At 41.1% G+C, this 27288-nt stretch overlaps 1 protein-coding gene across 2 annotated transcripts in view; it reads right to left on the bottom strand.

The window, feature by feature from the left end:
• hip1ra (huntingtin interacting protein 1 related a) overlaps positions 1-27288 on the bottom strand; it is a 141042-nt gene that overhangs the window by 29311 nt on the left and 84443 nt on the right. For both annotated transcript variants that reach the window (XM_043715781.2, XM_043715782.2), the window contains 12 exons: positions 22273-22330; positions 21542-21617; positions 20948-21091; positions 19657-19730; positions 19491-19563; positions 16461-16644; positions 14219-14307; positions 11247-11363; positions 6561-6662; positions 5330-5524; positions 4318-4465; positions 118-204 (listed from right to left, as the gene is read on the bottom strand). In XM_043715781.2, the coding sequence (XP_043571716.2) occupies positions 118-204; positions 4318-4465; positions 5330-5524; positions 6561-6662; positions 11247-11363; positions 14219-14307; positions 16461-16644; positions 19491-19563; positions 19657-19730; positions 20948-21091; positions 21542-21617; positions 22273-22330 (1347 nt within the window). The remainder of the gene's footprint in view (positions 1-117; positions 205-4317; positions 4466-5329; positions 5525-6560; positions 6663-11246; positions 11364-14218; positions 14308-16460; positions 16645-19490; positions 19564-19656; positions 19731-20947; positions 21092-21541; positions 21618-22272; positions 22331-27288) is intronic.

The raw sequence follows: 27288 nt of genomic DNA, 5'->3' as shown, positions 1-27288 counted from the left end.
AGCCAAAGCAAAAAGTATGTAAGTTACTCACCTTTTGGTGGTCAGAATCCTAACTTCATAAATCAACAAACATTGAAATTATTGGGGTGTGCTGTCCAGGAGATTGAGTGGTCATACCTTCCATGTTCTTCAAGTACTCAAAGTGTCCCTGTTCCATCAAATTCACCGACTCTAAGGCAGCTTCTGTCCTATTTATCAGGTAATCTAAAAGTGATGGAAGAAATCAAACTCCTTTAGTTTTTGATTCATCACAGACCTGGATGAGATGTATACAATCAAGTACAGGAATTGTGCACTCTCACATTTACACAATACCATGCAAACGACACTAAGGCCTGAAGGGGTCTCCAATGCTATTCTTAAAACTCTGTTCTCATTTTTTGCTCTTACCCTATGGATTTTGTTCACATTAAAGTTAGTTTATTGTCTGGTGGTCCTCAATTAATATTCGGGTGATCAATTATGATTCCTCTTCCTCTGCAAGTAGGACCTTAGTGTGCAAGAAATGCAAGGGGAACAGGGTAACTGGGAGGATGGGGAGGTAGGTTATGGATACTAGGTCAGTTTATTAAAATTACTTGTGGATCTCTTATAACATCATTATGTGGATTTGGAGAATACATTTGATATAATTTCTTAGCACAGCATGTTTTGGAAGCAGCCAGAGACCAGGTTTTAATAGACAAGGTACTGTGTAATATGACATGATTAATATCTCAGAGCAACAGCACCTTTAGTGAAGAGCGATCATAATATGATTGAATTTTACATCCAGTTTGAAAGGTAAAACAGTGGGTTTAAGGCAAGTATTTTAATCTTAAAAAACAACAAAGATGTGAATGTGAAAGCTGAGCTAGCTGAAGTAAAATGAGACATTAGGCTAGGAGATAGGTCAATAGAGATACAATGGGAGAGATATAAGAGGATATTTCAACATCATCAAGATAACTGCATTCCTACTAAAAAGAAAAATAGTGAGGGAAGACACACTGTGGCTAACTGAAGAATTTAAGAACTTAAGCATCAAACTTAAGGAAAAAGCATACAATTGCACAAAGCTAAATGGATGGTCAGCTGACCAGTCAGAATATAAAGAACAGCACAGAATGACTGTAAGGTTAACTAGGACAATTGAGTTTGAGCATGAAATGAGACTAGTCAGAAATTTAAAAACAGGAAGAGTTTCTATAGGTATCGAAAAGGAAAAGAATAACATTTGTTCAATTTTGGAAAGGTTCCATTAGACTGGAAAGTAACAGATGTAACCTCTCTTCAAGAAAGGAAGGAGACACTAAACTTGCATATCAAATGTCATGGGGAATGAGTTAGAAGAAGTCACTAAAAAGATCATAATTGGGCACCCAGATAAACTCAAGGAAATTAGGAAGAGCCAGCCTGGATTTGTGAAAGTGAAATCATGTTTAATCAATTTATGGGAATTCTATAAAGATGCTGTGGATGAAGGAAAACCCTGTCGATGCAATGTATTTTGATTTTCAGAGGAAATTTTCAAGATTCCACATCACAAATTAGGAGCACATGCTGTTGGGGGTAACATATTAGCATACATAGAAGGTTGACTATTGGCAGAGAATATGCATAGATGGGTCTCTGAGATTGACAGGATGTGATGCGTGGGATCCTGCAAGGTTCTGTGCGGGAGTCCTTATTTTTTACAATTTACATTAATAACTTAGATTAGGGAATCAAAAGCATGGTGGTTAAATTTACAGAAGATAGCCAGGTAAGTATTTTGTTTGGACAACATAGCTTAACCATAGTATTCTGCACCCTTGATTGATTGATTAATTTATTGTCCTGTGTACCGAAATACAGTAAAAAAGCTCTTGTTTATGAGCAATACAGGCAGATCACAGGAAGCAAGGAAATACAGATCAAAGGTTGTACAAAAGCTTAGACAGAGGTATACAGGTTACATTGCACAGGACAAGATCGATGTTAGTAAGATCAGTTAGAATGCAAGTTTAAGAGTCTAGAATGGTTATAAGAAATGTTAGAGTTAGATCTGCTGTAGGGAGCTCACACAGAGTTGTACAGGTCTCAGCGCCGTCTTAGGGAGTTAGGTGAGTGAATAAAAAGCCGGCAGGTGTAGCATTGGGTTGGAAAACATGAGTTCTCACTTAGTCAGGAAAAATAAAAGAATATTACTTAAGTATCACTTGATGGTGAATGGCTGTGGAATTCTGAGGTGTAGAGGGATTTATGTGTTCTCGTGCAGGTCTTGCAAAAAGTCCATATGCAGGTACAGGAAGTGATTAAGAACCCTAACGGAATGCAAGAGGAATTAAACATTAAGGAAGTTTTGCTTTAGTTATACAGGGCACTGGTGAGACCACACCTTAAATATTGTGTCCAGTTTTGGTTTCCTTTGGAAGATGGTAAATGCATTGAAGGTATTTCAGAGGAGGGTTACTAGAGGAGGAAGAGTGGACAGACTGGACTTGTTTTTATTAGCATTTAGAAGAGTGAGGGGTGATTGGATTGAAGTTTATAAAAGATCATGAACGGACTTGACAAGGTGGATGTGGAAAGGCTATTTCATGCTGTACGTCAGTCCAGAACGAGGCATTTTAAAGTGAAAAGTCACCCAATTAGGACAGCTATGAGGAAAGCTTTGGTTCTGACACACTTCAGAATCCTCTGCCTCAGAAGATGGTGTAGACAAAATAATTGAATAAGCAAGGCAATCTGGGGAACAGATAGGAATGGGAAATTCAAAGCACAAACAGATCAGACATGATTCAATTGAATGGCGAAGCAGATTTCAAGGGCCAAATCGTCTACTGTTGTTCATCATCTTCACTGTCTCTTCACTGTCACTGGGACAAAATGCTAGAATTCCCTCCCTTTTTGGTCAACTCAACTGTAGCAGTTCCAGAAGGCAGCTTCTCAAGGGAAACTGGGGGCGGGCAATAAATGCAGGCCAGCCAGCAATGCTTACACCTCACAAATGAATAAAAAAATTCATTTGTTCACACATTGGAGGTGACGGTGAGGCTGTAGCCTTGTTATGTGTTGGCAACTGACGTGTTAGAACAGAGTGGACTATGGTAAATTACACTGTAGACTTTCTACTTCAGTGTGAAGTACTGAATTAGTATCTGACACTTTAGATGATAAAATAAAGTGGTTGGCATGTTGATTCTGTGAGGAGTTTCAGAATGTGTGTTGGACCTTTCCCAAGGAATTAATACTATGAAGCTAGCTCCAAAAATGTCACTAATGAGGTGGAAGGAACAAGGAAAGGGACTACAGGTTGTTCTGCTATAATGCACGTATCGTCAATGCAAATTTGCTGTAATGCAATTGACAAATTGGGGACACTGTTTCTACAGCGCAAGTTTTTAAAACGTGTATTAGCTGTAATATGATTACATCGCCAACAATTTAAGCACGGTTTCTAAAGTGCGATTTTTCTATAACGTGGGGTTGCACAAGAACGCAACCATCACATTTTCGAAGGACTAACTGTATACTGGTTCTGTGGAGTTCAGTGTTGGTATGGAAGAGTATAGAGCTCATCAACTATGGGGTAACAGAGGTAAGGAATGACTGAGTAACTGCTGTCCTGTCATATAGCTCTGCTGGAATAATATGGGAACAGTTACCACTGACTACAATATGTGCAAGATGACCCAAGACATCCAACAAACACCAAGCCTTCATCAAAGTTTCATGAGATTAATTTTAATGAGTGACAGACTGTATAGGACAATGCAAGTCAACCTTTGTTATAACTGTCTTACTCCTTGTAAGAAACCTTCCAGTCAGGTTGGCAAAGTCGGTTTGCATACAGGGATATGAGGAGGGGATGCAATGTGGGGTCACATTCTCAGTAATACAGACATGCTGTAAAGAACCACATTAGTTCAAGAGACTAGGAATGACAACAAGAGAATCTTGTTTGAATACAATGAAACATCACTCAGTAACTAGTTGTGTTAGAGAGTGGAATTTAGAATTACATGAAGAGTAGGGAAAAAGAAATTGAACACTTTACAAAGGTTTATTGGCTATATCAAAATGTGCTTGGAAACTGTACGAGCCATAACCAATGACATTTTCAAACAAGTTCTGTAATTAGGTCACGCATTTGTAACTAAGTATTTAATGAACAATTTCTACTCGCACAGTGCCTCTTTAAAATGAAACATTCTCTTGAATAATTGTTTTGTTTGCTTAGGATATATATTCTTTTCCTGCAAAGCTAACAAATTCCTTGTACATCAATGGCCAAAGTGCCACATAACAAGACACATGAGGATGCTGTTTAAGAGTTGATGGCAGTGTTCAGACCTGGTGAACTGGTGCATCTGATGTGCAGTGGATCGTCTAGTTTCGCCACTGCGTCTTGAATGATGTTCTCAGCTTCTCTTACAGTTTCCTGGACCAGATTGAACTGTTCATCCAGAAGCTTCTGCTGCAGCATCTGCTCTCGATTTGCCTAAAATATCAACCAACATGCAGTGAGCAGCTGTTACGTTTTCTGCATAAATGGAATTAGGGAAAACAGGCTCTGGGCCTCCCTTTCTTATCCATCACTATCTCAGCTGTTAACACAGGCTCTGTGCATATCAAGTTACTCCCACCGTGCCTGCTATTGTTTCATAGTAACATTACTTCAGGCAGTTGACCATCAACTTCTTCCCATTTCACAGATTAATCCGTTTCCTCTCCTGTCTGAAAATATTTCCCACCTTTTCATCTACGTTTTGCTTGAAATACTGTTATCTGTAATTCCTTCCAGTTCTCAAACGCCTAAATCCGAAACATTAATTTATCTCTTCACAGATACTTATTAGTATTCTGTTTAGATACAGATTCCCAGCATTTGCAGGTCTTTCTGTATTATACTGTTAGCCATGTCCTTGATGATTAAACAATCTAAAATTTGGACACAGCTTCAGGTAATAAACAAAGAGAAAATGTTATAATGTTTCACAGCTAATCAAAGACTGTTTTGAAGTGACGATATAATCTAGGGAAACACAGCCGTTAAGTTATGCACAGCAAGCTCCACAAATAGGTATGAGATTGATTTAGCTATTTTCAGTGACCCCAATTTAGGGATTAATGTTGGTCCAGATGTCAGAAAATGTAAAAAGCAGCTCCTCAGACAAAACAGCACCCCTTCAGTTCGGCCCCAACGTGTCAGCCTGGATTTAGTGCTTTCAAGTCCCTGAGTAAGCACTAAACCCATGATCATTTGAGCTGGAGACAAGAGTGCGACTGAACCACAGCTGATGCTTACATAACAATTGGAAAATGGGTATCAAAAGCTGAAATAGGAATTGCTCTGGATTCTGACCTTCTCCGTGAATTTGTCCTGGAGTTCTTCCAGTTCCCTCAAGCTCTTATCTTTCTCAGTGCGCATCGTCGTCTCTTTTTCCTGAATCATGTTCCTCAGGGAATACGCTTCTGCTTCCTTTGAAGCCACTGTTTTCCTCAGATTGTCCTTCTCTGCCTCCAGGCCCTGCAGCCTAGAATTCATCTCTGAGCTGACCTGCAAACAAAGTGCCAAATCATGTGTGCTACAAAACATCACTAAATGGAACTCCGAGATCAGATCACCTACTTCAGTCATGAAAATAAATCTTCACTTCCAACAGAATTAAACACAGATAGGGAGCAATCTCTTCTACAGATGACAAAATCAGAACTCTCAGCCTGTAACACATCCCCATCCTTTACACAGAATGATTCAAGAGGCCATTCAGCCCATTATACCCATGGCTCCATAGCCATTTACAGTTGGCTTTATCCAACTATATTTATGATATTGACGATACTTCTTCTGGAAGTAATGTTGGACAGTTACGTTTGTGCCAACTTTGTCCCTTAATCTTCCTCAACAAACATTAATGAGGAAGCGTTCCTTTTAAAGTAGTCATCCGGAGATCAATTTATTCGCTTGGGAAATGAAAATCCAGCCTGCATCGTGCAACTCAGCAATGCAGACCTGGCAGATTGTTGTTCTATGAACATTTTATCGAGAGTCGTGGTGAGAGGAAATGTAATGAGTCTTCATACTCCTGAGCTAAAAAGGGGTGATAAACAACCCCATTCACCACTCCATGTTGCTATCCAGTGGCTGATAGAAGAACATGCATGTACAGACATAGAATCATAGTCAGAGATGTACAGCACGGAAAAGACCCTTCGGTCCAACCCGTCCATGCCGACCAGATATCCCAACCCAATCTAGTCCTACCTGCCAGCACCTGGCCCATATCCCTCCAAACCCTTTCTATTCCTATACCCATCCAAATGCCCCTTAAATATTGCAATTGTACCAGCCTCCACCACTTCCTCTGGCAGCTCGTTCCATACACGTACCACCCTCTGTGTGAAAAAGTTGCCCCTTAGATCTCTTTTGTATCTTTCTCCTCTCACAAATGTACAGGCTCACAATTAAATAATGGTTAACATGGATGAAGTACCTCAACATGAGTCAGCACCCTCTGGGGAAGAGGGGAAGGAAACAGAAGGAAAAAATGCAACATTTCCACTGGGGCACCTTATCACCTTCTACCTTGTACCTGTTCAGAGTTCCGCAGTGAGACCTGGATGGTAGACAGTTCCTCCTTACTTGCAGCCAGTTCCCTTTTCAGCTGTTCCATTACAAAGTTCTGGTCCTCTAGCTGTAAGTAGTGATATCAGAGAATATCAGAGAAAATCATGCAGATATTGTAACCCAGCCAGGTTCCAGGACAAGGAAGACTGGCAAACAACTGCAATATGACAAGAGTTGGACTTCAGACAATCGTATCAGAACAAATTTGACAAGTGTCCACTGACATAACCAAGCTGTAACTGAGAATCTTAATGCAATGCAATCACATCAAGAACAATCAACTGAGAGACACCAGCAGATACATTTACATCATATTTAAACGGTTAGGGACCAATCCAGTAGAATCAAATACTGCTGTAACTTGTTTATGCTATTATTATGCACAGAGTTTACTGTGCAAAGAAGCAATGATTTAGTGTTTTATTGAATTATTTGAATGCCAATCCATTCATAGCCAAGTGAAACTTGGGTCAGGAAGCTATTTGACAGCTAAACTGAATCTTGACACTAGAGGGCACTATCTGATACCAAAAACACCTCAAGCATGTGGTTTTGAGTCAAGGAAGAGCAAATTAACAAGCAGCACCCAGAAAGGGCTTGAGAGAGAAATAGATTATCCCCACTGTATGAATATAATGACATTATATCCACAATTACCCCATTTACAAAATGGCATCATCACATAGTAAAGAACCAACACTGTCAGGGAGAGATTTTATAGCATTTTGTAATACACTGCACTGGCAGGTTGCTGCAAAGCCAGTTTTTAAAACTGCAAATGTAACAAAGCTATGTAATGCACCACATAATAGGATTTTCCTCATTTGCATTTCATCATTTAAAGTCATTTCAACAAGGATTCAGTAGCTACTTAATTCTGAGTTTCCCTGCACTCTGATGTCAGAAAATGTCACTCTGATGGGACAGCTTTACACAGAACAGAATCAATATCAACAGAAAACACAATGGAAAATTATCGATGCAAAACACAACATTACAATGCAGCTTTTTTATGAAGTTATCAATCACAGCTGCCCTGAGACTAATCTGGGGAGGTTAAGTGCACCAATGTGCAATGGTATGGTACAGAGGAGTAAGTGAAGGACCAGCTTCTTTTGATATTAATGAAGGCTTATAATTTGACTCAGTGTCCTTGAGTGTGTGAACGAAGGCTTTTAGGAATCGCTATTGATTAAATAATTAAGTTAGAAAGAAATTGATCGGAAGAGAGCCTTAAATATTGTTCCCTAAATGAATTAAAGGATTGAAAGGTGCAGTTCTCGAATCCAGATAGATTTTAGTCAGGGACTGAAGGCCTCTCTGGATAAATCATTTCATCATTAAGAATGAAATTCCACAAGAGTTTTCCTAATTGCCTGCCAGTGATTCTTTGCAACCTTTTAGTAGAGTATATTTGCCAGGAAATGGTGTTGGAGAGACTGTTAGGTCTGAGGCTGATAAGTCCCCAGGGCCTAATGGTCTGCATCCCAGGGTACTGAAGGAGGTGGCTCTAGAAATCGTGGATGCGTTGGTGATTATTTTCCAGAGTTCGATAGATTCAGGATCAGTTCCTGCAGATTGGAGGGTGGCTAATGTTGTACCACGTTTTAATAAAGGAGCGAGAGAGAAAGCAGGAAATTATAGATCAGTTAGTCTGACCTCAGTGGTGGGAAAGATGCTGGAGTCAATTATAAAGGATGAAATTACGACACATCTGGATAGTAGTAACAGGATAGGTCAGAGTCAGCATGGATTTATGATGGGGAAATCATGTTTGACTAATCTTCTGGAATGTTTTGAGGATGTAACTCTGAAGATGGACAAGGGATATCCAGTGGATGTAGTGTACCTGGACTTTCAGAAAGCCTTTGATAGAGACCCACATAGGAAGTTAGTGAGCAAAATTAGGACACATGGTGTTGGGGGCAAAGTACTGACTTGGATTGAAAATTGATTGGCTGATGGGAAACAAAAAGTAGTGATAAACAGCTTCCTTTCGGAATGGCAGGCAGTGACCATTGGGGTATCGCAGGGAACAGTGCTGGGACCGCAGCTTTTTACAATATATATTAATGATATAGAAAATGGTATTAATAGTAACATTAGCAAATTTGCTGATGATACAAAGCTGGGTGGCAGGGTGAAATGTGAGGAGAATGTTAGGAGATTACAGGGTGACCTGGACAGGTTAGTGAGTGGACAGATGCATGGAAGATGGAGTTTAATATGGATAAATGTATGGTTATCCACTTTGGTGGCAAGAACAGGAAGGCAGATTACTACCTAAATGGAGTCAAGTTAGGTAAAGGGGCAGTACAAAGAGATCTGGATGTTCTTGTACACCAGTCAATGAAGGCAAGCATGCAGGTACAGCAGGTAGTGAAGAAGGCTAATAGCATGCTGGCCTTCATAACAAGAGGGATTGTGTATAGAAGCAAAGAGGTTCTTCTGCAGCTGTACAGGGCCCTGGTGAGACCACACCTGGAGTACTGTGTGCAGTTCTGGTCTCCAAATTTGAGGAAAGACATTCTGGCTATTGAGGGAGTGCAGCATAGGTTCACGAGGTCAATTCCTGGAATGGTGGGACTATCTTATGTTGAAAGATTGGAGCGACTGGGCTTGTATACCCTTGAGCTTAGAAGACTGAGAGGGGATCTGATTGAGGCGTATAAGATTATTAAAGGATTGGACACTCTGGAGGCAGGAAACATGTTTCTGCTGATGGGCGAGTCCCGAACCAGAGGACACAGCTTAAAAATAAGGGGTAGACCATTTAGGACAGAGATGAGGAGAAACTCCTTCACCCAGAGAGTGGTGGCTGTGTGGAATGTTCTGCCCCAGAGGGCAGTGGAGGCCGTCTCTGGATTAATTTAAGAAAGAGTTGGATAGAGCTCTCAAGGATAGTGGAATCAAGAGTTATGGAAATAAGGCAGGAACAGGATACTGATTGAGGATGATCAGCCATGATCATAATGAATGGTGGTGCAGGCTCGAAGGGCAGAATGGCCTACTCCTGCATCTATTGTCTAGAGAGCTATGTGATTAGGAGATTTCAAATGAGAGGTACGTATTGGGCAACTTAGGTTGATTGATGGGAAATCATTAAAACCATCAGAGAGACTTAACTTGCATGGTCACTGTTCAAAATGCAGAAACGAATGAATGTTTGTCAAGGTTCTATGTTATACTGAAAGTCACTGAGGAGAAGCATTTTATTGCTTTAGCACTGAAGATTTTGGTGAAGATTGTAATTACTGAGAAATGCTGTTTGTATTGAGTGTTAGTTATTCATCTGCTTAACATTAGGTCAATAAATGTATCAGTTAGATTATGGCTCAAATCTTGATCCGATAAGATTGTACTGATGGTGTGGAGGTCTTATGTTGGCACATGACGTCTCATAGGTTCCCTGTGTGATTTCAGGATCTCACTACATTCACCTTACAAGCCATATACAAGGACTCACTAGTTCTAAGGAAACACATGAACCCTTTATATGGCCAATGCATGAGCCCTTTATATAGTCATCACTGGTACTGAGCCCAAATCTATGAATCTATGAGTCTCAACTCTTCGATTGTGCATCAGACCAGAAGATAGAAGAACAGAAATAGGCCTTTTGGCCCATCGAGCCTGCTCTGCCATTCAAAAGCATCAGGGCTGATCCAAAACTCCTTATATTTACTTTTCTGCATTTTCTCCATAACCCTTGATTCACCGACAAATTAAAAAAAGATCTATCTCAGCCTTATGTATACACAAGAATACTTCTCCCACAGCTCTCTGTGCCAAAGAGTTCCAAAGAGTTATAACCTTCAGAGAAGAAATTCCTCTTCATCCCAGTCTTAAATTGGTACCCTTTTATTCTGAGACTATGCCCTCTGATCCTAGACTTTCCCACAAGGGGAAACATCCTCTCCGCATTTACCCTGTCAAACCCATTAAAATTCTGACATGTTTCAATGAGGTCACCTCTCATTCTTTTGAACTTCAGTTAGTAGAGTCCCCACCTGCTTAGCCTTTGCTCATAAGTTAATCTCTCCACAGCAGAAATCATCCTAGTGAACCTTCTCTTAACTGCCTCCTATGAAATCATATATTTCCTTAAATAAAGGTTCCAAAACTACGTCCAGTACTCCAGATACTGTCTCAACTGCACCTTGTACAGCTGCAGTGAGACTTCCCTACATTTATAATCCAACCCCCTTGAAATAAGGGGCAACATTCCATATATCTTCCTGATTATCTGCTGCATCTGTGTGCTAACTTCCTATGTTTCATATCCAAATAGCTTCAACTACCTTTGCGTTGCAGCGTTTTGCAATTTTTCTCAACTTAAATAATACTGTTCTTTCGTTCTCCCTTCCAAAATGAACATTTTCACACATTATACTCCATTTGCCAACTTTTTGCCCACTCACTCAACCTATCAATAGCTCTCTATAAACGTTTTGCATCCCTCTCGCAACCTGCCTTTCCATCTATCTTTGTTTCATCTGCCAATTTGGTTAGAATACACTCGCTTCCTTCCTCCAGAGATCTGAACTGATACTGCACTCTGGGCCTCAGTCTGGAGCATATTAGACGTGATACAGTTACCTGGTTCAGGCACCTCAAAGCCCACACTGAGGGTTTAGCAGCTCAGCCTTACCTTCATCTCTGCTTCCCTTTTAGCTTCCTCCATGGCAAATTCAAGCTCTTGTTTTGTACGGGCCACCTCTTCCCGGGTCTGCTGTGTAACCGTCAGTTGCTTCGTTGTCTCAGCACTCTATATGTAGCAAACAAATCAAAATCTTTTTTCCATCATGGCGCAGTAACCCACTTATGATGCTGACGTTACATTGTCTTAACAACCTAGCCCAGTACAAATTCTGAACATTTACAAATAACATTCAAGTAGTTTAAGAGCTCAGCACAAGCTTCTGTTCAAGGATCAGCAAGTTGAGAATCAGCCTGGTACACAGATAGCAGAAACCTGCGATCCTGAGGAGACACATCCTTGAATGATGATCATCCTTGATGATGACAAAGAGCTTTACCCTGTACCTTATCAACTCTTCCCCTTCCCCAATACAACACAGAATCAGTTACCAATATGAATTATAAATCACACAACACCAAGTTATAGTCCAATAGGTTTATTTTAACTTTATCCACCCCAGTCCAACACCAGCTCCTCTACATCATGGTTACCAAGATGAGGCAGTATGATTCTGTCCCACTTTGCAATCAATATATGTTTCCGTGAATAGCTTTTTTTTTCCTAATCAGTCTTCCAGATATGGGTGTCACTGGCTGGATCAATATTTATTTTCCATCCCTAATTGCCCTTTAAGAGGTGGTAGTGAACTGCCTTCATGAACTGCTGTGGATAAAAGAGGGTGGGTACACCCACCAAGCTGTTACAAAGGGAGTTACAGGATTCTGACCACACAACAATTAAGGAACTGTAATACACTCCAAGAAATGTGTCGTAATGTGCATCAGTGAGTCACAGGGGTCAAGGTGCGAAAGCTGAATATCTGATCTATACTTGTTGACTAATCTCAGCTAATGCACCAATGCAAGATGAAGCAATCTCCAAGTCTCAGGCTGCAAGGAGGAAAACATAAGCTGGACCTTCCATTCTGATTGTTATGAAGTGGCTCGTAATGGATAAATGCTCTTGTGGAAACCATCAAGTTTGATTCTTTTGCAATTTATAAAATACAATAAAATGTTGAAATCCAACATTATCACAGAATAGTGGGGTCTCCAAATTAATGAAAATAATTAAATTGGCAGGTCAACTGACTCAAAATCTGAAGTTTCTGAATTCAGTGCATTGCTGGATTAACTAACACTGAATCCACGTAGGTCACGGCAATTTAGAAACTGGTTCATCCCGGCAATCTCCAGAAAAGGAAAATGACTAGAAAATATTCCATGATGCAATAGCTGTGGTAAGAGCATTGTATTAATCTTCAGTCATACCTAGTAAATATAAAAACACCACCATATACGTGCCCCATTATCAAAGACCAAACATCTGATTAAAATCCATAAAGTCACAAATGCATAAGTGCTGACAACCTGCTCTGAATGGCTGACATCACTTTGATGATTCATGCAGATTAATGGGCCTAAATCTGATAAGCAGTAGAATGCAGTGTTTTATGTTGCCAGGCACTAGGCACACAAAAAAGCAGAACTTTGTCACAACACATTATGTGCTTATACACAGTCCGGCTTTAATAGAGGGCTTCTTCAATGGGGTTAAGGACAAGTTAATCATAGAATCATAAAATGGAAAAGGTCCTTTGGCCCATGCAGTCTGCACCAACAACAAACCACTCTGAATCTGCACTAATCCCCCTTTCAAACTCTTGGGTCCATAGTCTTGAATGTTCAGACAGTTTAAGTGTCAGTTTACCAAGTACTTTTTAAAGATTGGGAAGTTTCCCACTTCAACTCCCGTTTGAGGTGGTGTATTCTAGATTCCCACACCCTCTGGCTAAAAAATGGTTTTCCTCAAATCCCCTCTAAACCTCCTGCCTTTCACGTTAAAAGTATGCCTCTTGTTACTGACTTTCCAACGAAGGGGAACAGCTGCTTCCTATTCACCGTGTCCATGCCACTCATAATCTTACACGCCTTAATCGGCTCCCTGCTCAGCCTTCTCTGCTCTAAAGAAAACAAGCTGAGCGTATCCAGCCCCTCTTCGTAGCTGAAATGCTTCATCACCTCACATATATTAAGGTTAAGTCCCAGCTATCACTTACCTACCCTTCTGACCAACCCAGATAATATCCTCGTAACCTAAGACCTTTGGCCCCACTGTCAACCACACAGAGAATGATCAAATCATCTGCAATATTGTTCATCAAACCACCCCCCCAATTTTCTTCTACATCATTGATATGTCATGGACAATATGGTACCCAGCACTGATCACTGTCATAAGCCCATGGACACTGGGGTCCAGTCACACCAATAATATGAGACATTTAAAACTAGGTAAATGTTGCACTTGGCTTTTCCTATCATTTACTTGCAACCAAACAACAGCTTATATCCCACGCAGTCCATGCTACAAGCAGATACTTGCATTAGACAGGCAAACCAGCATTCCACCTTTCACAACAGCACCTGGTCAGGTTTTAATAGATGCAGTTAATTAAGCAACACCTTCTAAAAAAGCCCTCAAACTCTGCCTAAAATGATTTCTATATGAATAAATTCCAAACTGCAATCAGCTGCCCTAAGAAGGAAGGAATCTAGTTGTGTAACTGAGCAGGTTTTGATTCCAACATTGACAGCGACCAATTGGGTTTATGCTGGTTGCCATATGCATCAGTCACTGACCCCAAAACTAAATTCTAAACCACAGTTTTATCCATCTCCAGGTTTTCCAGCTGATACATCAGAAACTGAACACTGTGTGCAGCAAACAGTGGAGAGTAGAGACATACTTCAATTCAATTTTCTCTACTGAGAGCCAGACTGACATTTCCAATCTATGAAAAGTAACAGGGCAAATTACTGTTGAAATTTGTTCAGCTGAAAGCCAGCACGGACACGGCTTTGCTGTCTTTAATAATGGATTATGCACCAAGTCACATCCCTCAGAAAGGCTTTTCTTACCTTTCGGAGGAGCTCAGCATGGGTGTTGACGAGATCACTGTGTTTTTCTTTCAGTTTATTGTAGCGTTGCTCATTTGCTTGTACCTTTTCTGCAAGAATAATTTGAGTGAATATAAAACGGATGGAGTAAGTGGATTCAGTCACTTTTTCAGAAGTTGCTTATTCAGTAACTCTTCAAGGAATTTCTTAATGAATTATGCTCATGGAGTGAAAACTGAATTTGAAAGAAGCACCATCGAATCCCTACAGTGTGAAAGCAGGTCATTTGGCCCATTGAATCCTCACCGACACTCTGAAGAGCATCTCACCCAGGCCCAACCCCCTATAACCTTGCATTTCCCATGGCTAATCTACCGGACCTGCACATCCTTGGACACTGTGCAACTTAGCACAGACATTGCTAAGTCCATGCAGATTGGGAGAATGTGCTAACTCCACATAGACAGTCGCCGAAGGCTGGAATCAAACCCAGGTCCCTAGTACTGTGAGGCAGCAGTGCTAACTACTGAGCCATCTTGCCGTCTCCAGTTCTCAATTGAAGTGTCAATAATATGGAGATAGAACAGACTACAAGAACAATCCAACAGTCAAATTGAGTGTTATAGCTTGTCTCACTGTGATTAAAACCTCAAGAAGAAGCCAATTAATACTTTGTGTATACTTCGATGACATTGACTGGGAACATTTCATTAACTGTGACTGGAATAATTGTGGGATTATCTAATCTCCCTGCTCTACTCCTCTCATCCTTATCACAAACAAAAGGATTGGATAAAAACACAATTCTGACCACTTATGTTTCTACCATTTTTGTGGCTTTGCTGCTCATGTCACTGATATGCACGAGACACCTAGCTGGACTACAGTGGGGAGAGGTACATCTTAGGCCTCCCGATGGCTGTCAGTTGCTGACTCAGAATCCAGTTGCCCCTTAGCAACATTGCACCTTAGCTAATTCAGAGAGGGACTGCCCTCTGACTCCAAATGGGGAAGGCTGTTCTGCTCTGGAAAGCTGCATCCCCATCAAGATTGGCCAGTGTCCATTTCTGATCCCTAAGGGTAAAGAGTCATAGGGCCCAGGCTCAGACCTATATTCAGTATTTTGGACAGGCCCAGCAGGGGTGGGGCAAGTTGGAGAGGCCAGGGTGGGAGAGGGGGATCAGGGTTAAAGTAGGCGGTTGATCTTGGGGTGCAGGTGGTTGCCTCCTTTGGACACAGGAAGGCCCCTAAAAGGAGGTTCCTGACCTATTCTTTCCTAAAAATGCCCAATGAAAGCTTCTTGCCTCCACCATCGACTGCTGCATGTAAAGTAGTAGCAGAAGCTGAATGAAGTCCTTCAGTGGCCACTTTGCTTTCATTTTGTTTTTAATCACCCTGATCGGACATGTTATGACACATCTCTGGGGCAGGTGGGAACTGAATGTGGACTTTGTGGTGTGGAGTTAGGGACACCATTATCAGACCCCAACACCACAAATGGCCATTTCTCAAAATTGTCCTTAATTGGCCACAAAAAGGTTTCTGCTGACACAAGGATGGACAGACCTGCATAACACGATTCCCACCTGCTATAATATGGAAGATGGGTTGGGGGTGCAAAAGATGGTGATGGGAAGGGCACCCATTTTGTTTTGCAAAATACCCCTCACCTCTAAAATCCAGTCCATGCAGTTGTTTGCAAAAGTATTCTGGAATTTCCAGCTACCGATAGTAGCAGTTTTCCCTGCCCATTTACTCAGTGCTTGCCTTGGGCAAGATCCATTCTCTGACTCAGGGGCAGAGACAAAGATGTCAACAAGGTTGGAAAAATGCAAAAAATCCTTCCAATTAAAATAGTCAGAGAGTCAAGATTACTTGCTGATTCCATCTGAGGCATGTGATAATGATAGCTCCTTGCCCTGGTTTGTAGCTTGCAAGGTCAGCAACATATCATTGACATGTGAGGTTCATGAATTGGTTATTAAAAATATGACTTTAAGAATCACGAATCCTTGTTAGCATTGAGGCTGACAAAGAATGGTAATGAACAACGTTTAGGGAAAAACTAAGCCCTGAAACAGGTTCTAGACATGGAATGTGTCGTCTCTGAATAGAACTGTAATTATTAATGAAGTAATAAGAATAGTAATCCTAAATATGGTATTAAAGCAGGGTGTGTTCTAATTGATTTGAAAGGCACACCCATTGGATCAACAGACTCCTGAAGCAATTAATGGCCAAGCATGGCGAGAATAAAACTCACTCTCTGCCTCGATCAACATAAACTGTGCTTTATCCGTATCGCATTTCTGCTTCCGCAGGTTCTCCAGCTCAACGCGCAGTTCCTCATTGTCAACCAGGGCCTTCTGCTTCAGTTTACGTGTCTCCTCCAGCTCGGCCTCCAAGGTATTAATCTGGGCTTTCAGTTGTGCAATGTACTTCTGGGCCTGGCAAAAAATTAGCACAATTGAAAAATCTCTCTGATGCAACTATCAAAACCTAAACATAGGCATTAGTCTCTTTCTGTTGGCTGATTAGTCACTAGCAAAATAAAGTATTATCCTTTCCTGTGTTTACAATGGGTCACGAATAATGCTATTACAATCAATCAGGAGGTTTCCATTTCCGCTTTCACTAATTTGAAAGCAGATACTTCACTGTGTTTGTATCTGCAGGCTGCGTATTATCTGGTACGTAATGTCATTGAATTTTTTGAAGAGGTGACCAAAGTAATGGACAAGGGAATATCTATGGGTGTTGTTCATATGAACTTTCAACATATAAGATAGAAACTCAGGGAATTGAAAGTGCAAATCTCTGGTTTGGCTGTTAACGTGGCAGGTGACAGAGAGTAGGGATAATGGGTAGGTACTAAAATTGGCAGCTGTGACCACTGGTGTCTCACAAAGATCTGTGTTAAGGCCTCAATTAGTTACAATATTTATTAACAACTTAGATAATGGCATGGAAAGTCATGTATCCAAATTTGCTGATGACACAAAGTTAGGCAACATCATAGAGAGTGTAGATCATCGCCTATTAATATCCCTTTGTAATTTTATGCTAAGTGAATGTAGGGGAGAATGTAGGATAAGCCAAACAAAGACACACACAAGAATTCCTAGAAGCATGGCATTCCAACCAGAATTCTATCAACAAACACATCGAGTTAGACCCCATCTACCAACCCCTGAAAAAAGGAACAGGAAGTGACTTCACCACAGGCAATAACATCACCACAGGAAATGACATCACCAATCCAAAGAAACCCAAAAATATAAATAGAAAGCAGGAATTTTTAGCATTGCTTCACCTGAGGCCCACTGAAGATGTTACCTTGTAGGGTAACGAAACGTCTGGAAATGAACCTTCCAGCTCAGTGAGCAAACCTACATCCAATATTGCACATTGCTTGATAGCATTAAGCAATAAAATCTACTTGGGAGTGAATACAGATCAAACTACATTTTGGCAGCAGGTACTCTATCAGGTTTTGACAACTGAACAGTTATTGTCATTTTTCAACTGACAAACCAGAAAAGACTAACTCAGTTTCACAAGTTGCCATAGTTCGATTTAAACTTGATGGCCAGTCTCAGCCTGTATCTGAAATATCACACCTCAAGAAAAATAAAGTGTTGATTCTGCTGTGGACCAGACTAGTAAGGCAGAGCATTCCTATTTGATTGGCAAAAATTGGACCAGCCAAGGCTATAACACGGGACCAATCCATTACTAACAATCTTCCATCTCCATTGAAGCTGAATGTTTTGACCATTATGGCCCCATTCAAATCAATTACTTTTGTACATTTAGGAGAGATCCAGGGAATGAATTCTGCAGCAAAGGCTGTAGGCTACCAATGGTAGAGTGTTGAAGATAAGAAAAATGCACAAGGGCCAGCATTGGAAGAATAGATATCTCAGAGGAACTGCAGTAGCCAACCTGCACAAGATCATCCCATAAATAGCAAAGCAGAGGAGTAAAGTAGTTCACCTGTTTTAGTTGGGGGGAAATGTGGACCAGGACACAGGGAGAATAGCCCATTCTTAACATGCTTGGACTCTTTGTTTCACATTTTATTGCAAAGTCGATGACCCTATTTAATGATGGAGCAGGCTCAAAGTCCCAAATAGCCTACTCCTGTTCCTGTTCCATTGCTGCTCACATGTATACACTGAAGTCTGTAGGTGGCTTGCTCACAAGCTTCTGAATCATTTCTAGGAGGCATTAGTAGAAGCTGTTATGCTCTTTTCAACAATAGTTAGATGAACTTGATGACATCATGACAAATATTTTCACACCCCATGTTAGAAAATCATTAACAATAATCTAAATGAAATTTGAGTATATATCTTGGGGTAAGGAAATTGATGCAAAGCTAAGGTAGTGTGGTGCTAGAAAAGCACAGCTGGTCAGGCAGCATCCAAGGAGCAGAAGAATCGACGTTTTGGGCATAAGTCCTTCATCAGGAAGTCATCAGCTGCCTGACTTTTCCAGCACCACGCTCTCGACTCTGTTCTCCAGCATCTGCAGTTCTCACTTTCTCCTCTGCAAAGTTAAAGCAGCCAGAAATATCAGCATATAAAATATATTAATAATTAGATAGCTTGGAGATATGCTGAATTTAGAATGCCTCTAATGTTACATTTTATCTCTGAACAGATTCAGGGGAACCTCGAAAGCCCAGTCACAGTCTGCTTTTGGTAGCACCACCACAGATTCATAATTCTATTTTAGACTGGCTGCTATCTTAGAACAACATTTCTCATCAATGTGGTCGTTTTAGGCAGATTTTCAGCTGTTGTTATTCATCTTCCACTGGACCAAGTCTTCCAGTCTCCAGATTGTTGGAGACTAGACACATGGCTGAAGCTTGCATTGGGATCCTGTGAAGGTCTGGACAAGCAAACCAACATGGAAATTACCCAGGACTTCTCAACTTCCGATGGGCATTTCCAGCTCCCTTCAGACAGCATGATATTGAACAAGGTAAAGTTAATGGAGAGGTTAAGGTGTAAAATCAGCCTGGAAAATATTGAAAAAGCAGAATCAAGAGGTAACAAAGACATGTTTGCATTTCTGAGTAATTACTCACCATTGCTGGAAATGACAGGGCAATGAAAGAGTAAATTCATTGAAATGTGGTTTTAACTGGACATAGTGCAAAAGGTAATAAAATGGCAACCCAACTTGGAGGCACAAAGCCCGAAAATACAATTAAGTGCAATTTTCCTTTTTTTAAAATATAACTTTCCTTGGTTCCAAATGAATTGTACAAAAGGGATCCTACCTCAGACTTTACTCTTTCTATCTCAGCTTTCAGCAGCTCCACCTCCTTTTTCAGGTTGTCAATCTGAAGATCTCTATATGAAGGATGCAAAAAGGACTATCTAAGATTCAAACCAAACAGCATTGTTTAGTAGATCCATTAAGTCTCTGAGCTCCAGCCATCTTACCTATCATCTTTCACAAAACCATTATTCTTTGGGGGACCAAATGTAGCGTCAAATATGTCCACGTCCACCAAATTCTAGAAGAAAATAAATTCATGATTAAAGCAGTTGGATCCACAGAGATTTCTCAAGTCCTTCAAAGCTGCCTACTTGACTGGATAAGCTTATCAACAGAAAAGCAGCTATTGCTTAAGCAAGAGTCTTATACTAACTTGAGGCAAAAGCACAGCACACAGGAGCAGCAAAGGCAAGAAACTAGGGCTCATTTAACAACCAGGTCTAATTCTAATTGTTCACTTCAGGACCTCACCAGGACCTGGCAGAAACGAAACGCTGGTGGCTAGCAATAAATAAATGTTGATACTGGAGACCTAAGGAAATAGTATAAAGGGAGGGGCAGTGAGAGCTGGGAGCTGTGACAGCATCTAAGATGTTCACAGCCGAGAAAGGCAACAACAACTTATTTTTATGTAGCACCTTTAAAGTAATACACAACACTCGAGGTGCTTCCCAGGAGCACTCTAAAACCAACCACAACACATAAGTAAATATTAACTCAAGTGCTTGAACAAAAAAGGTAGGTTAAAGGGACGAAAGAGACATAGTGAGGAAAGAGACACAGTGAGGGGCAGAGTTTAGGGAGGAACTGTGAAGCTCATGAGCTTGGAACTGAAAGAATACCAGCATGAACCAACACTGAAAGCAAGGAAAAGAATTTTTGGAATTGAGAGACTGTCAGGCCAAACCTACATAGATCAGCGAGCACAGGGCTTAGCATGTCAGAATAGAGATGGCAGAGTTTTTGACAAGTGTTTGGTTGATAAAGGATGGAATAACTAAGTTCAGAAGAAGCAATGGGATGGATGAGAATTTGAGCAGCAGGTTGACTGAAGTCTGGTGAAACCTACAAGAATGCTACATTTTTAAACATACTTGAACCACCTTTAACCATGGATTCAAGAGTCAGCAGAATTTACAAAATAAAATTCTGTTCTCCCAACAATATAAAACCATTAAAAGTCCATATGTTGGCTAGGAGGAGGATTTCAAGTAGCACCTGGGTTCCTTGTTTGATTTGAATCTCCTCAGTATTGAGCAAAACCTCACAATCCCCATGAATGTAGACATATACCAACCAGGTTACATTGCCTCTGCCTAACTTGCCCCATTTTAATACCACCTACTTGGTAGGACTTTCATGGTGTTTTTATATTGGATTGGGATATCATTTTATAGTCGCTGAAAACAACTTCCAACCTACTAGAGAGCTAAAAGAATCTCATTTGCCTGTTACCTGAGATTCGGTCACTGGAGCTGTCGAGACCTCGATAAGACTTTCTGGTTCTTCGATATCGTCTGCGGGGGCCTCATCTGGGATAATCACCACTGGCTTCACATGTTCTGCCAGGGCAGAAGCTCGCAAAAAATTTGGAGGACTCTGAATGGGCACAAGGTGAAATGCACAGGACAGTGATTTATTCACAATCTATTTGGGGGGTGCCAAGAAATGTTATTTAAATGGTTTGTTTCAATAAACAGGCAGAAACTTCTCTACATTTGAATGCCTCACCAAACTCAAAACTGTAACAGCGAGAAGATTGAGGGAATCATAGCACATAACAATCTGATTCGGCTCTAGTATGTGCAGGGGGAAATGAAAAATATTGGACATGTATATGAGGGGATCTGTTCAGACATTTATTCTGTAATTAAAGAGGATATAGGTAGAATTCACCACCTTCAGAATCAAAGGGGATCAAAGGATATTGCACATGCGTTCCATTAAAATTAATATAACAGAAGCAAACACTTCATAAGAGCCAAAATAAACATGTTAAGACCTCATTAGTCTGAACTATCTATCTATTCTTACAAGAAGGTTCCATACCTCAGGCAATTTTGGAATCTGGATTAGCCGCTTGAAATATAACATGTCACGAGATCGGCTAAAGAAACTCTTTAGGCTGTAACAAAATGTTTTTAAAAATGCAATAAAAAAAGAGACACATTCAGTGTAATGTTACAGAAAAAAACAGCAGTGTCATTTTACTCAGTGCACTATAACATATTACTTTATACCAATAACAAAATGTAACCTCCATCTAACTGCACATTCTGCTGTTGTGTACCTTGCTGATGTTTTCCACTGTATTTTACAAATTCATTCTATATGATCTGTTCTTATCAAAATATGAAGCAGAACCCCAGCACCGTGCCTAAGATACACCATAAGATGTCAATAAGTCGAATTGCTGATCCTGGCAGTCATCACAGAGCACACCACAAAAGGGCAGTGCAAAATATTCAGCACTTTGACTTTGTCCTATATTGCACTGAAAGTAAGAACTTCTCTCAATCTACAAATACATTTCAATATACAATAGGTCTGAAGACCTTGCACATCTTTTCCTTCTCTGGGGTTATGCATATTTGTAAAGGTGTTGGATCTACAGCAATACAAACAATACAAGTCAAAGACTACTTAGATCTCTGACAGCTTTTCAACCTGCCGTGAAAAATATGCACCCATTACTAACGTGTCTTGAACTGAGATTTCCAGTTCAGCCTTTCCTGATTCAGTAAAATAGTCAGCAAGGCTGATTAGCAGTTCTTTGTTACCTGTGAAATTCATCATAGAATCGGTCCCTGTGTCCTTGCAAAGTATCGGCTGGCAGACCTGTTAAAAAGGTGCATAATAATGAACTTTCCCCCATAACCAATTCTACATTAATTTGCTCACGTCATGTATTGAAAGCTGCATGAAGAGTTTTCAAAGTCATCAAATTGAAGCTTACTAAACAGGAAGGATAGTATAAAATCATCATTATTAAAACAAAGAATTAGGAATGAGTATGGTGATGAAGCAACTGTTAAAGTTAGAGAATCAGTGCAACTTTAATAGTTAGAATCAGACATGGACAATTTGAGGTTATTAAGATGGACAGTGCTACCAATCTAGGAACAGTCTTCATTCAAACAGAGATAACCAGAGCCCCCATTTTGAAAGGTCATCAACGATTAGGGGTGATGGCACCAAAGGAAAGCCGCCATGTTTTTAAAAGTGTGTGGTAAGTGGGGATCCCTTTGCAATTTCTGTACTTTTTCTCGTAGGAACCTTCCTTTGAGGTAGTATCCCTCCACTCCATGCCTCTCTTGGAGATTCTCATAAATGTTGGGCTACAGTGCCATGGCATTGAGGGCACCAGCATTTCACTCAAATAGGAGGAAGGGAGACAAGCAGGGCCAGCCTGATCCAGTCCACAATCAATATCCACAAGGGAAAACACATAAGAGATGATTAAAAATCCAAAGATGTGCAGGTTAGGTGGATTGGCCATGTTAAATTTGTCCCATACTGTCTAGGGATATGCAGGCTGGATGGATCAGCCATTGTAAATACAAGGTTACAGAGATATGGTAGGTGGGTGTAGTGTGTCTAGTGGGATACTCTGCGGAGGGTTGATGCAGACTCAATGGGCCAAATGGCCTCTTTCAGCACTAAGGGATTCTGGGATTCTGAAGTACAGTGAATTCCAAGGGATCAAAAGTTCAGTGGAAAAGCAGGAGATTATACATAGGGGAACCTCGATTATCCGAATATCAATTATCCGAATTTCGGATTATCGGAAGAAGCTCTCAAGAAACATTACATCAGAGAGGTTTTTCCAACACTGATCGCGTCTTTTGTATACAATTATTAAAACTGAACCTGGCTTGTTGAAATGTTGCCAAGAACAGTCCTGGTCATCGATGGGAGCACAGGCACTGTCTCCAAATGACTGACCACCCACCCTTTCTCTCTCCCCACACTTTCCCCGGAGTTCTACACAGGGGTGTACCCTCAACCCCCCTCTTCCCCAGATAATCTCTCCAACATTTCGCTGTACAGGGCAAAGGTGAAACGTGTCAAAAAGTTGCAGTAAAATGGTCTGTGTGTGTGTGTGTGTATGCATGCTTGTGTGTGTGTGTGTTAATTTGAGACTTACCCCCCAAAGGCAGCAGCAGTCTTGCTGTTGGTGTCCAGTCCAGCTGCCCGGGGGTTGGGTAAGCCGACAGGGGACATGGTGGCCTGGGGACATGGGGGTGGTGAATGGTGGATTAGGGTAGACTGGGTGGACATGGGGGCTGACAGAGGGCAGAGGTTGGGGCAGACAGTATTGGGGTCTCACATGCGGTGTGCTGCTGCTGAGTCTCCTGAACTCCTGGACTTAGCAAGTGCTCGCTGTGTCAATCCCATTGAACTGACTGGGTGGTGGGGGGGGGGGGGGGGGGAGTGCAGGACCCACAGTGGTGCAGGAGGCTTCAGCAATGCTGCAGGTCCCTTACACATGAGTGTGTGTCTGCTCAGAAACAAACCCTGAGACAGAGAGAGGGAGCAAGGCAGGCAGAGCGAGGAAAAAGGAAACTTCAGAAAATGCTGAGCCCCAGAGGAGAGGCATTGAATCAATTAACCAAATAATATATTATCCAAACAAAATAGTGCCCACCCATCTCGTTCAGAAATCGAGGTTCCTCTACATTATATTTTGCATTCTGCTGTCCCCTTGGATTATATGCTATAACCTTGGTAGTCATGGTGAACTCATGCAGTCAGTCTGTTAGCAAACTGCTGAGGTTCACAGTGAGGTCATGGAAAGTTGTTTGCAACAATGAGAAAAGGGGTGGGGAAAGGACCAGGTGTGGGAGGAAAAAGAATGCATTGACATGAAAAGAATATGTTCCTCATCACAAAAAGTGTGTCATTGTGCAATATTGTGGCTAGTGAACTTGTAAAACCAGATTTTCCACACAGCTCCCTACTCATCTTTCAAGTAAATGTCACACATCTATGCAAAGGGACCATGCAAACTTGTAGGCATCTACCCTGAAGTGAGAATGTTACACCGCTGACACTCCTATTTGAGTCCAACCAGTGTGAAGAGTAACTGATGAATCAATGTCAGCTGAGAACAGGCAATCACATTTGGAAATGGCTCACATTCCGAAATATATTAAGACGTCTAACCAGCTCCATACACCACTGCTTTTAAAGAATGGATCTGAACAAATATGTCTGTAGCTTTTCCACATCACAATTAGTGTGCATATATATAAAACCTTGGTGGTAAAAGTGCATCTGAAAACAATGCTATACTATACACAAAGAGAACCAAGTACGTTCCTGAGGACAATAAGATACTTACATCAAGGGATTTGCAGATGAAAGCCAGCACCAGTTTTCTTGTCTACGTTATTTTCCCCCCAATTGTACCACTGATGAGCAGCCATTTCTCTCCCCCATTCTGTGCCCTTCCCACAATCCAATCCAACATGGACACAGCGTTTATATTAATGCAGGCATGTGAACTTGTACACCCTCCATTGCTTAATTGTTGTTCATAGAGTCGTACAGCACGGAGACAAGCCCTTTTGGCCCAAACTGGTCCATGCTGACCAAAATGTCCGTCCACACTAACCCCATTTCCCTTCTCTTATCCCACATCCTTCTAAATCTTTCCTATCCATGTATTTGTCCAAATGCCTTTTAAATGTTGTTAATGTACCCGCCTCAACCACTTCCACTGGCAGCTCATTCCATTTTACACCCTCTGTGTAAAAAAAAAAGTTGCCCTTCAGGTTCCCTTTTACTCTGCTTGTGCTGTAGACTCACTACACATTGTAAGTTTTTTATTCATTCACAGGATGAGGGAGTCATTGGCTAAGCCAGCATTTATTGTCCGTCCCTAACTGCCTAAAGGGCAGTTTAGAATCAACCACATTGCTGTGGGTCTGGAGTCACATGTAGGCCAGACCAGGTAAGGATGGCAGTTTCCTTCCCTAAAGGACATTAGTGAACCAGATGGGTTTTCCTAACAATCAACATCATTAAACTTTTAATTCCAGATGTTAACTGAATTCAAATCCCACCATCTGCTGTGGTGGGATTCAAACCTAGGTCCCCAGAACATTTCTTGGGTCTCTGGATTAACAGCAATAGGACCACTAAGGCCATTGCCTCCCCTTATTCAGAATGTTAAAAGCTTTGATGTGCAGTAGAAACAAGCTCCTTCCAAGATTGTGACTACTTGGATTCTAAAAGTCTTTCACCTGTTAGCTAGTTCCTGGTGTGTAAATTAGTCAGCACACACTGCCAGCCTTGGGGTGGAACTGTGGCTGCAGTTTCTGGGTCTACAACTTGATCTGCCAGCAGGATTAGGGAGTTAGGTACAACGCTGAAAGCACATGATAAAGTAGGACAGGCAAAAGACCTGCCCGTCCATGAAGCTCATCCCAGTCGAGTTTAATGTGACTTCTGTCCATCAGCATTGTCCTTTCTCCTGTCACCAAACAGATACCCAATCAACTACAAAAGGCAAAACAAAAACCAAGAGAAATAAAATCCTTGCCCATTAAAATTCTTTTCCAGCTTCTGATCACAGTCGCACATGATGAATGATGACTGGGATGACAGCACCTGACAACCTACCTGCTTTCCACATGTCAATACACCAGGTACTTTTGGGAACTTAGCCAGCTCCTTTCTATATACTTATTTTACTGCAGATGACATCAACTAGTACTTTCTTGCATATAACCTAATTCATTCTACTCATACACACAGTTTCACTCTCTTTCTGGTACTCCATAGCCTGTCCAGCTCAAATAGGTTCTTATCATGAAGCATGGGCACTATGGACCTCCCCATGACCACCAGTATTACAAAACCCATTGAAACTGCTACAAGTATAAAGTGCCTTAACAGAGCTTGAATTTATTGAAGCACTTAGAGTCACTTTTTCTATAATGCATTCTATTTCCTATGCCAGCACTGGAACACTCTTTATTAGCCTGTTATAAAAGCTGTCAAATTAATAACATGTTTGCTGTGAATTTAATGTGCAAATTGAGGATGTCGAAAAGCTTTTCCTCAAAGTGTTGTGCTGTGTAATTTTATTAGGCCTATCTGCAACACAACTCTAATTACTGATATACAAAAACAAAACAATTACAGTTAATGAGGAGTCTGCATCAACCTTTAAATGCAGCCACAGCATTCTGACACACCTTACAGAGCTCTAGAAACAATAATGTGAGGAGGATAGATCAAATATTTGAGGATTTTGAGGAGCTTATTATAGAGCCAACCAGTCCATACTGACCATGTTCCCAAACTACACCAATCCCACCTGCCTACATTTGGTCCATATACTTCTAAACCTTTCCTATTCATGAACTTAGTGAATGTCTTTTAAATGCTCTAACTATACCTGCATCCACCACTTTCTGATAGTCCGTTCCCCACACAACCACTCTTTGTGTAAAAGTTACCCCCCACCCCACCCCCGCCCCGTGTCCTTTTTAAATCTTTCTCCTCTCACCTTAAAAATATGCCCCATAGTTTTGAACTCCCCCACCCTAGGGAAAAGACCCTTGTCATTTGCCTAGGTCAACATTTGTAAAGCAAAACCAATTGTTCATCACTGCAACATTTAGAAATTTTTTACTTAAAATCAGCATTTATCTGTCAAATACCTTACATTCTCCAGGTCACAGACTTGAAGAAGGGGAGGTAAGATATGAGGGCCAGAAATTCATCGCAAGGTCAAACAAAATGCAGCCATTTTGTTCAGCCCAAGATCTCAATTTTCAAAAAGC

This window comes from Chiloscyllium plagiosum, unplaced genomic scaffold (assembly GCF_037043375.1).
Source record: "Chiloscyllium plagiosum isolate Xiang-an unplaced genomic scaffold, Cpla_swu_hap1 HiC_scaffold_24, whole genome shotgun sequence".
NCBI lineage: Eukaryota > Metazoa > Chordata > Chondrichthyes > Orectolobiformes > Hemiscylliidae > Chiloscyllium > Chiloscyllium plagiosum.
This window is presented reverse-complemented; position numbering and strand designations above follow the sequence as displayed.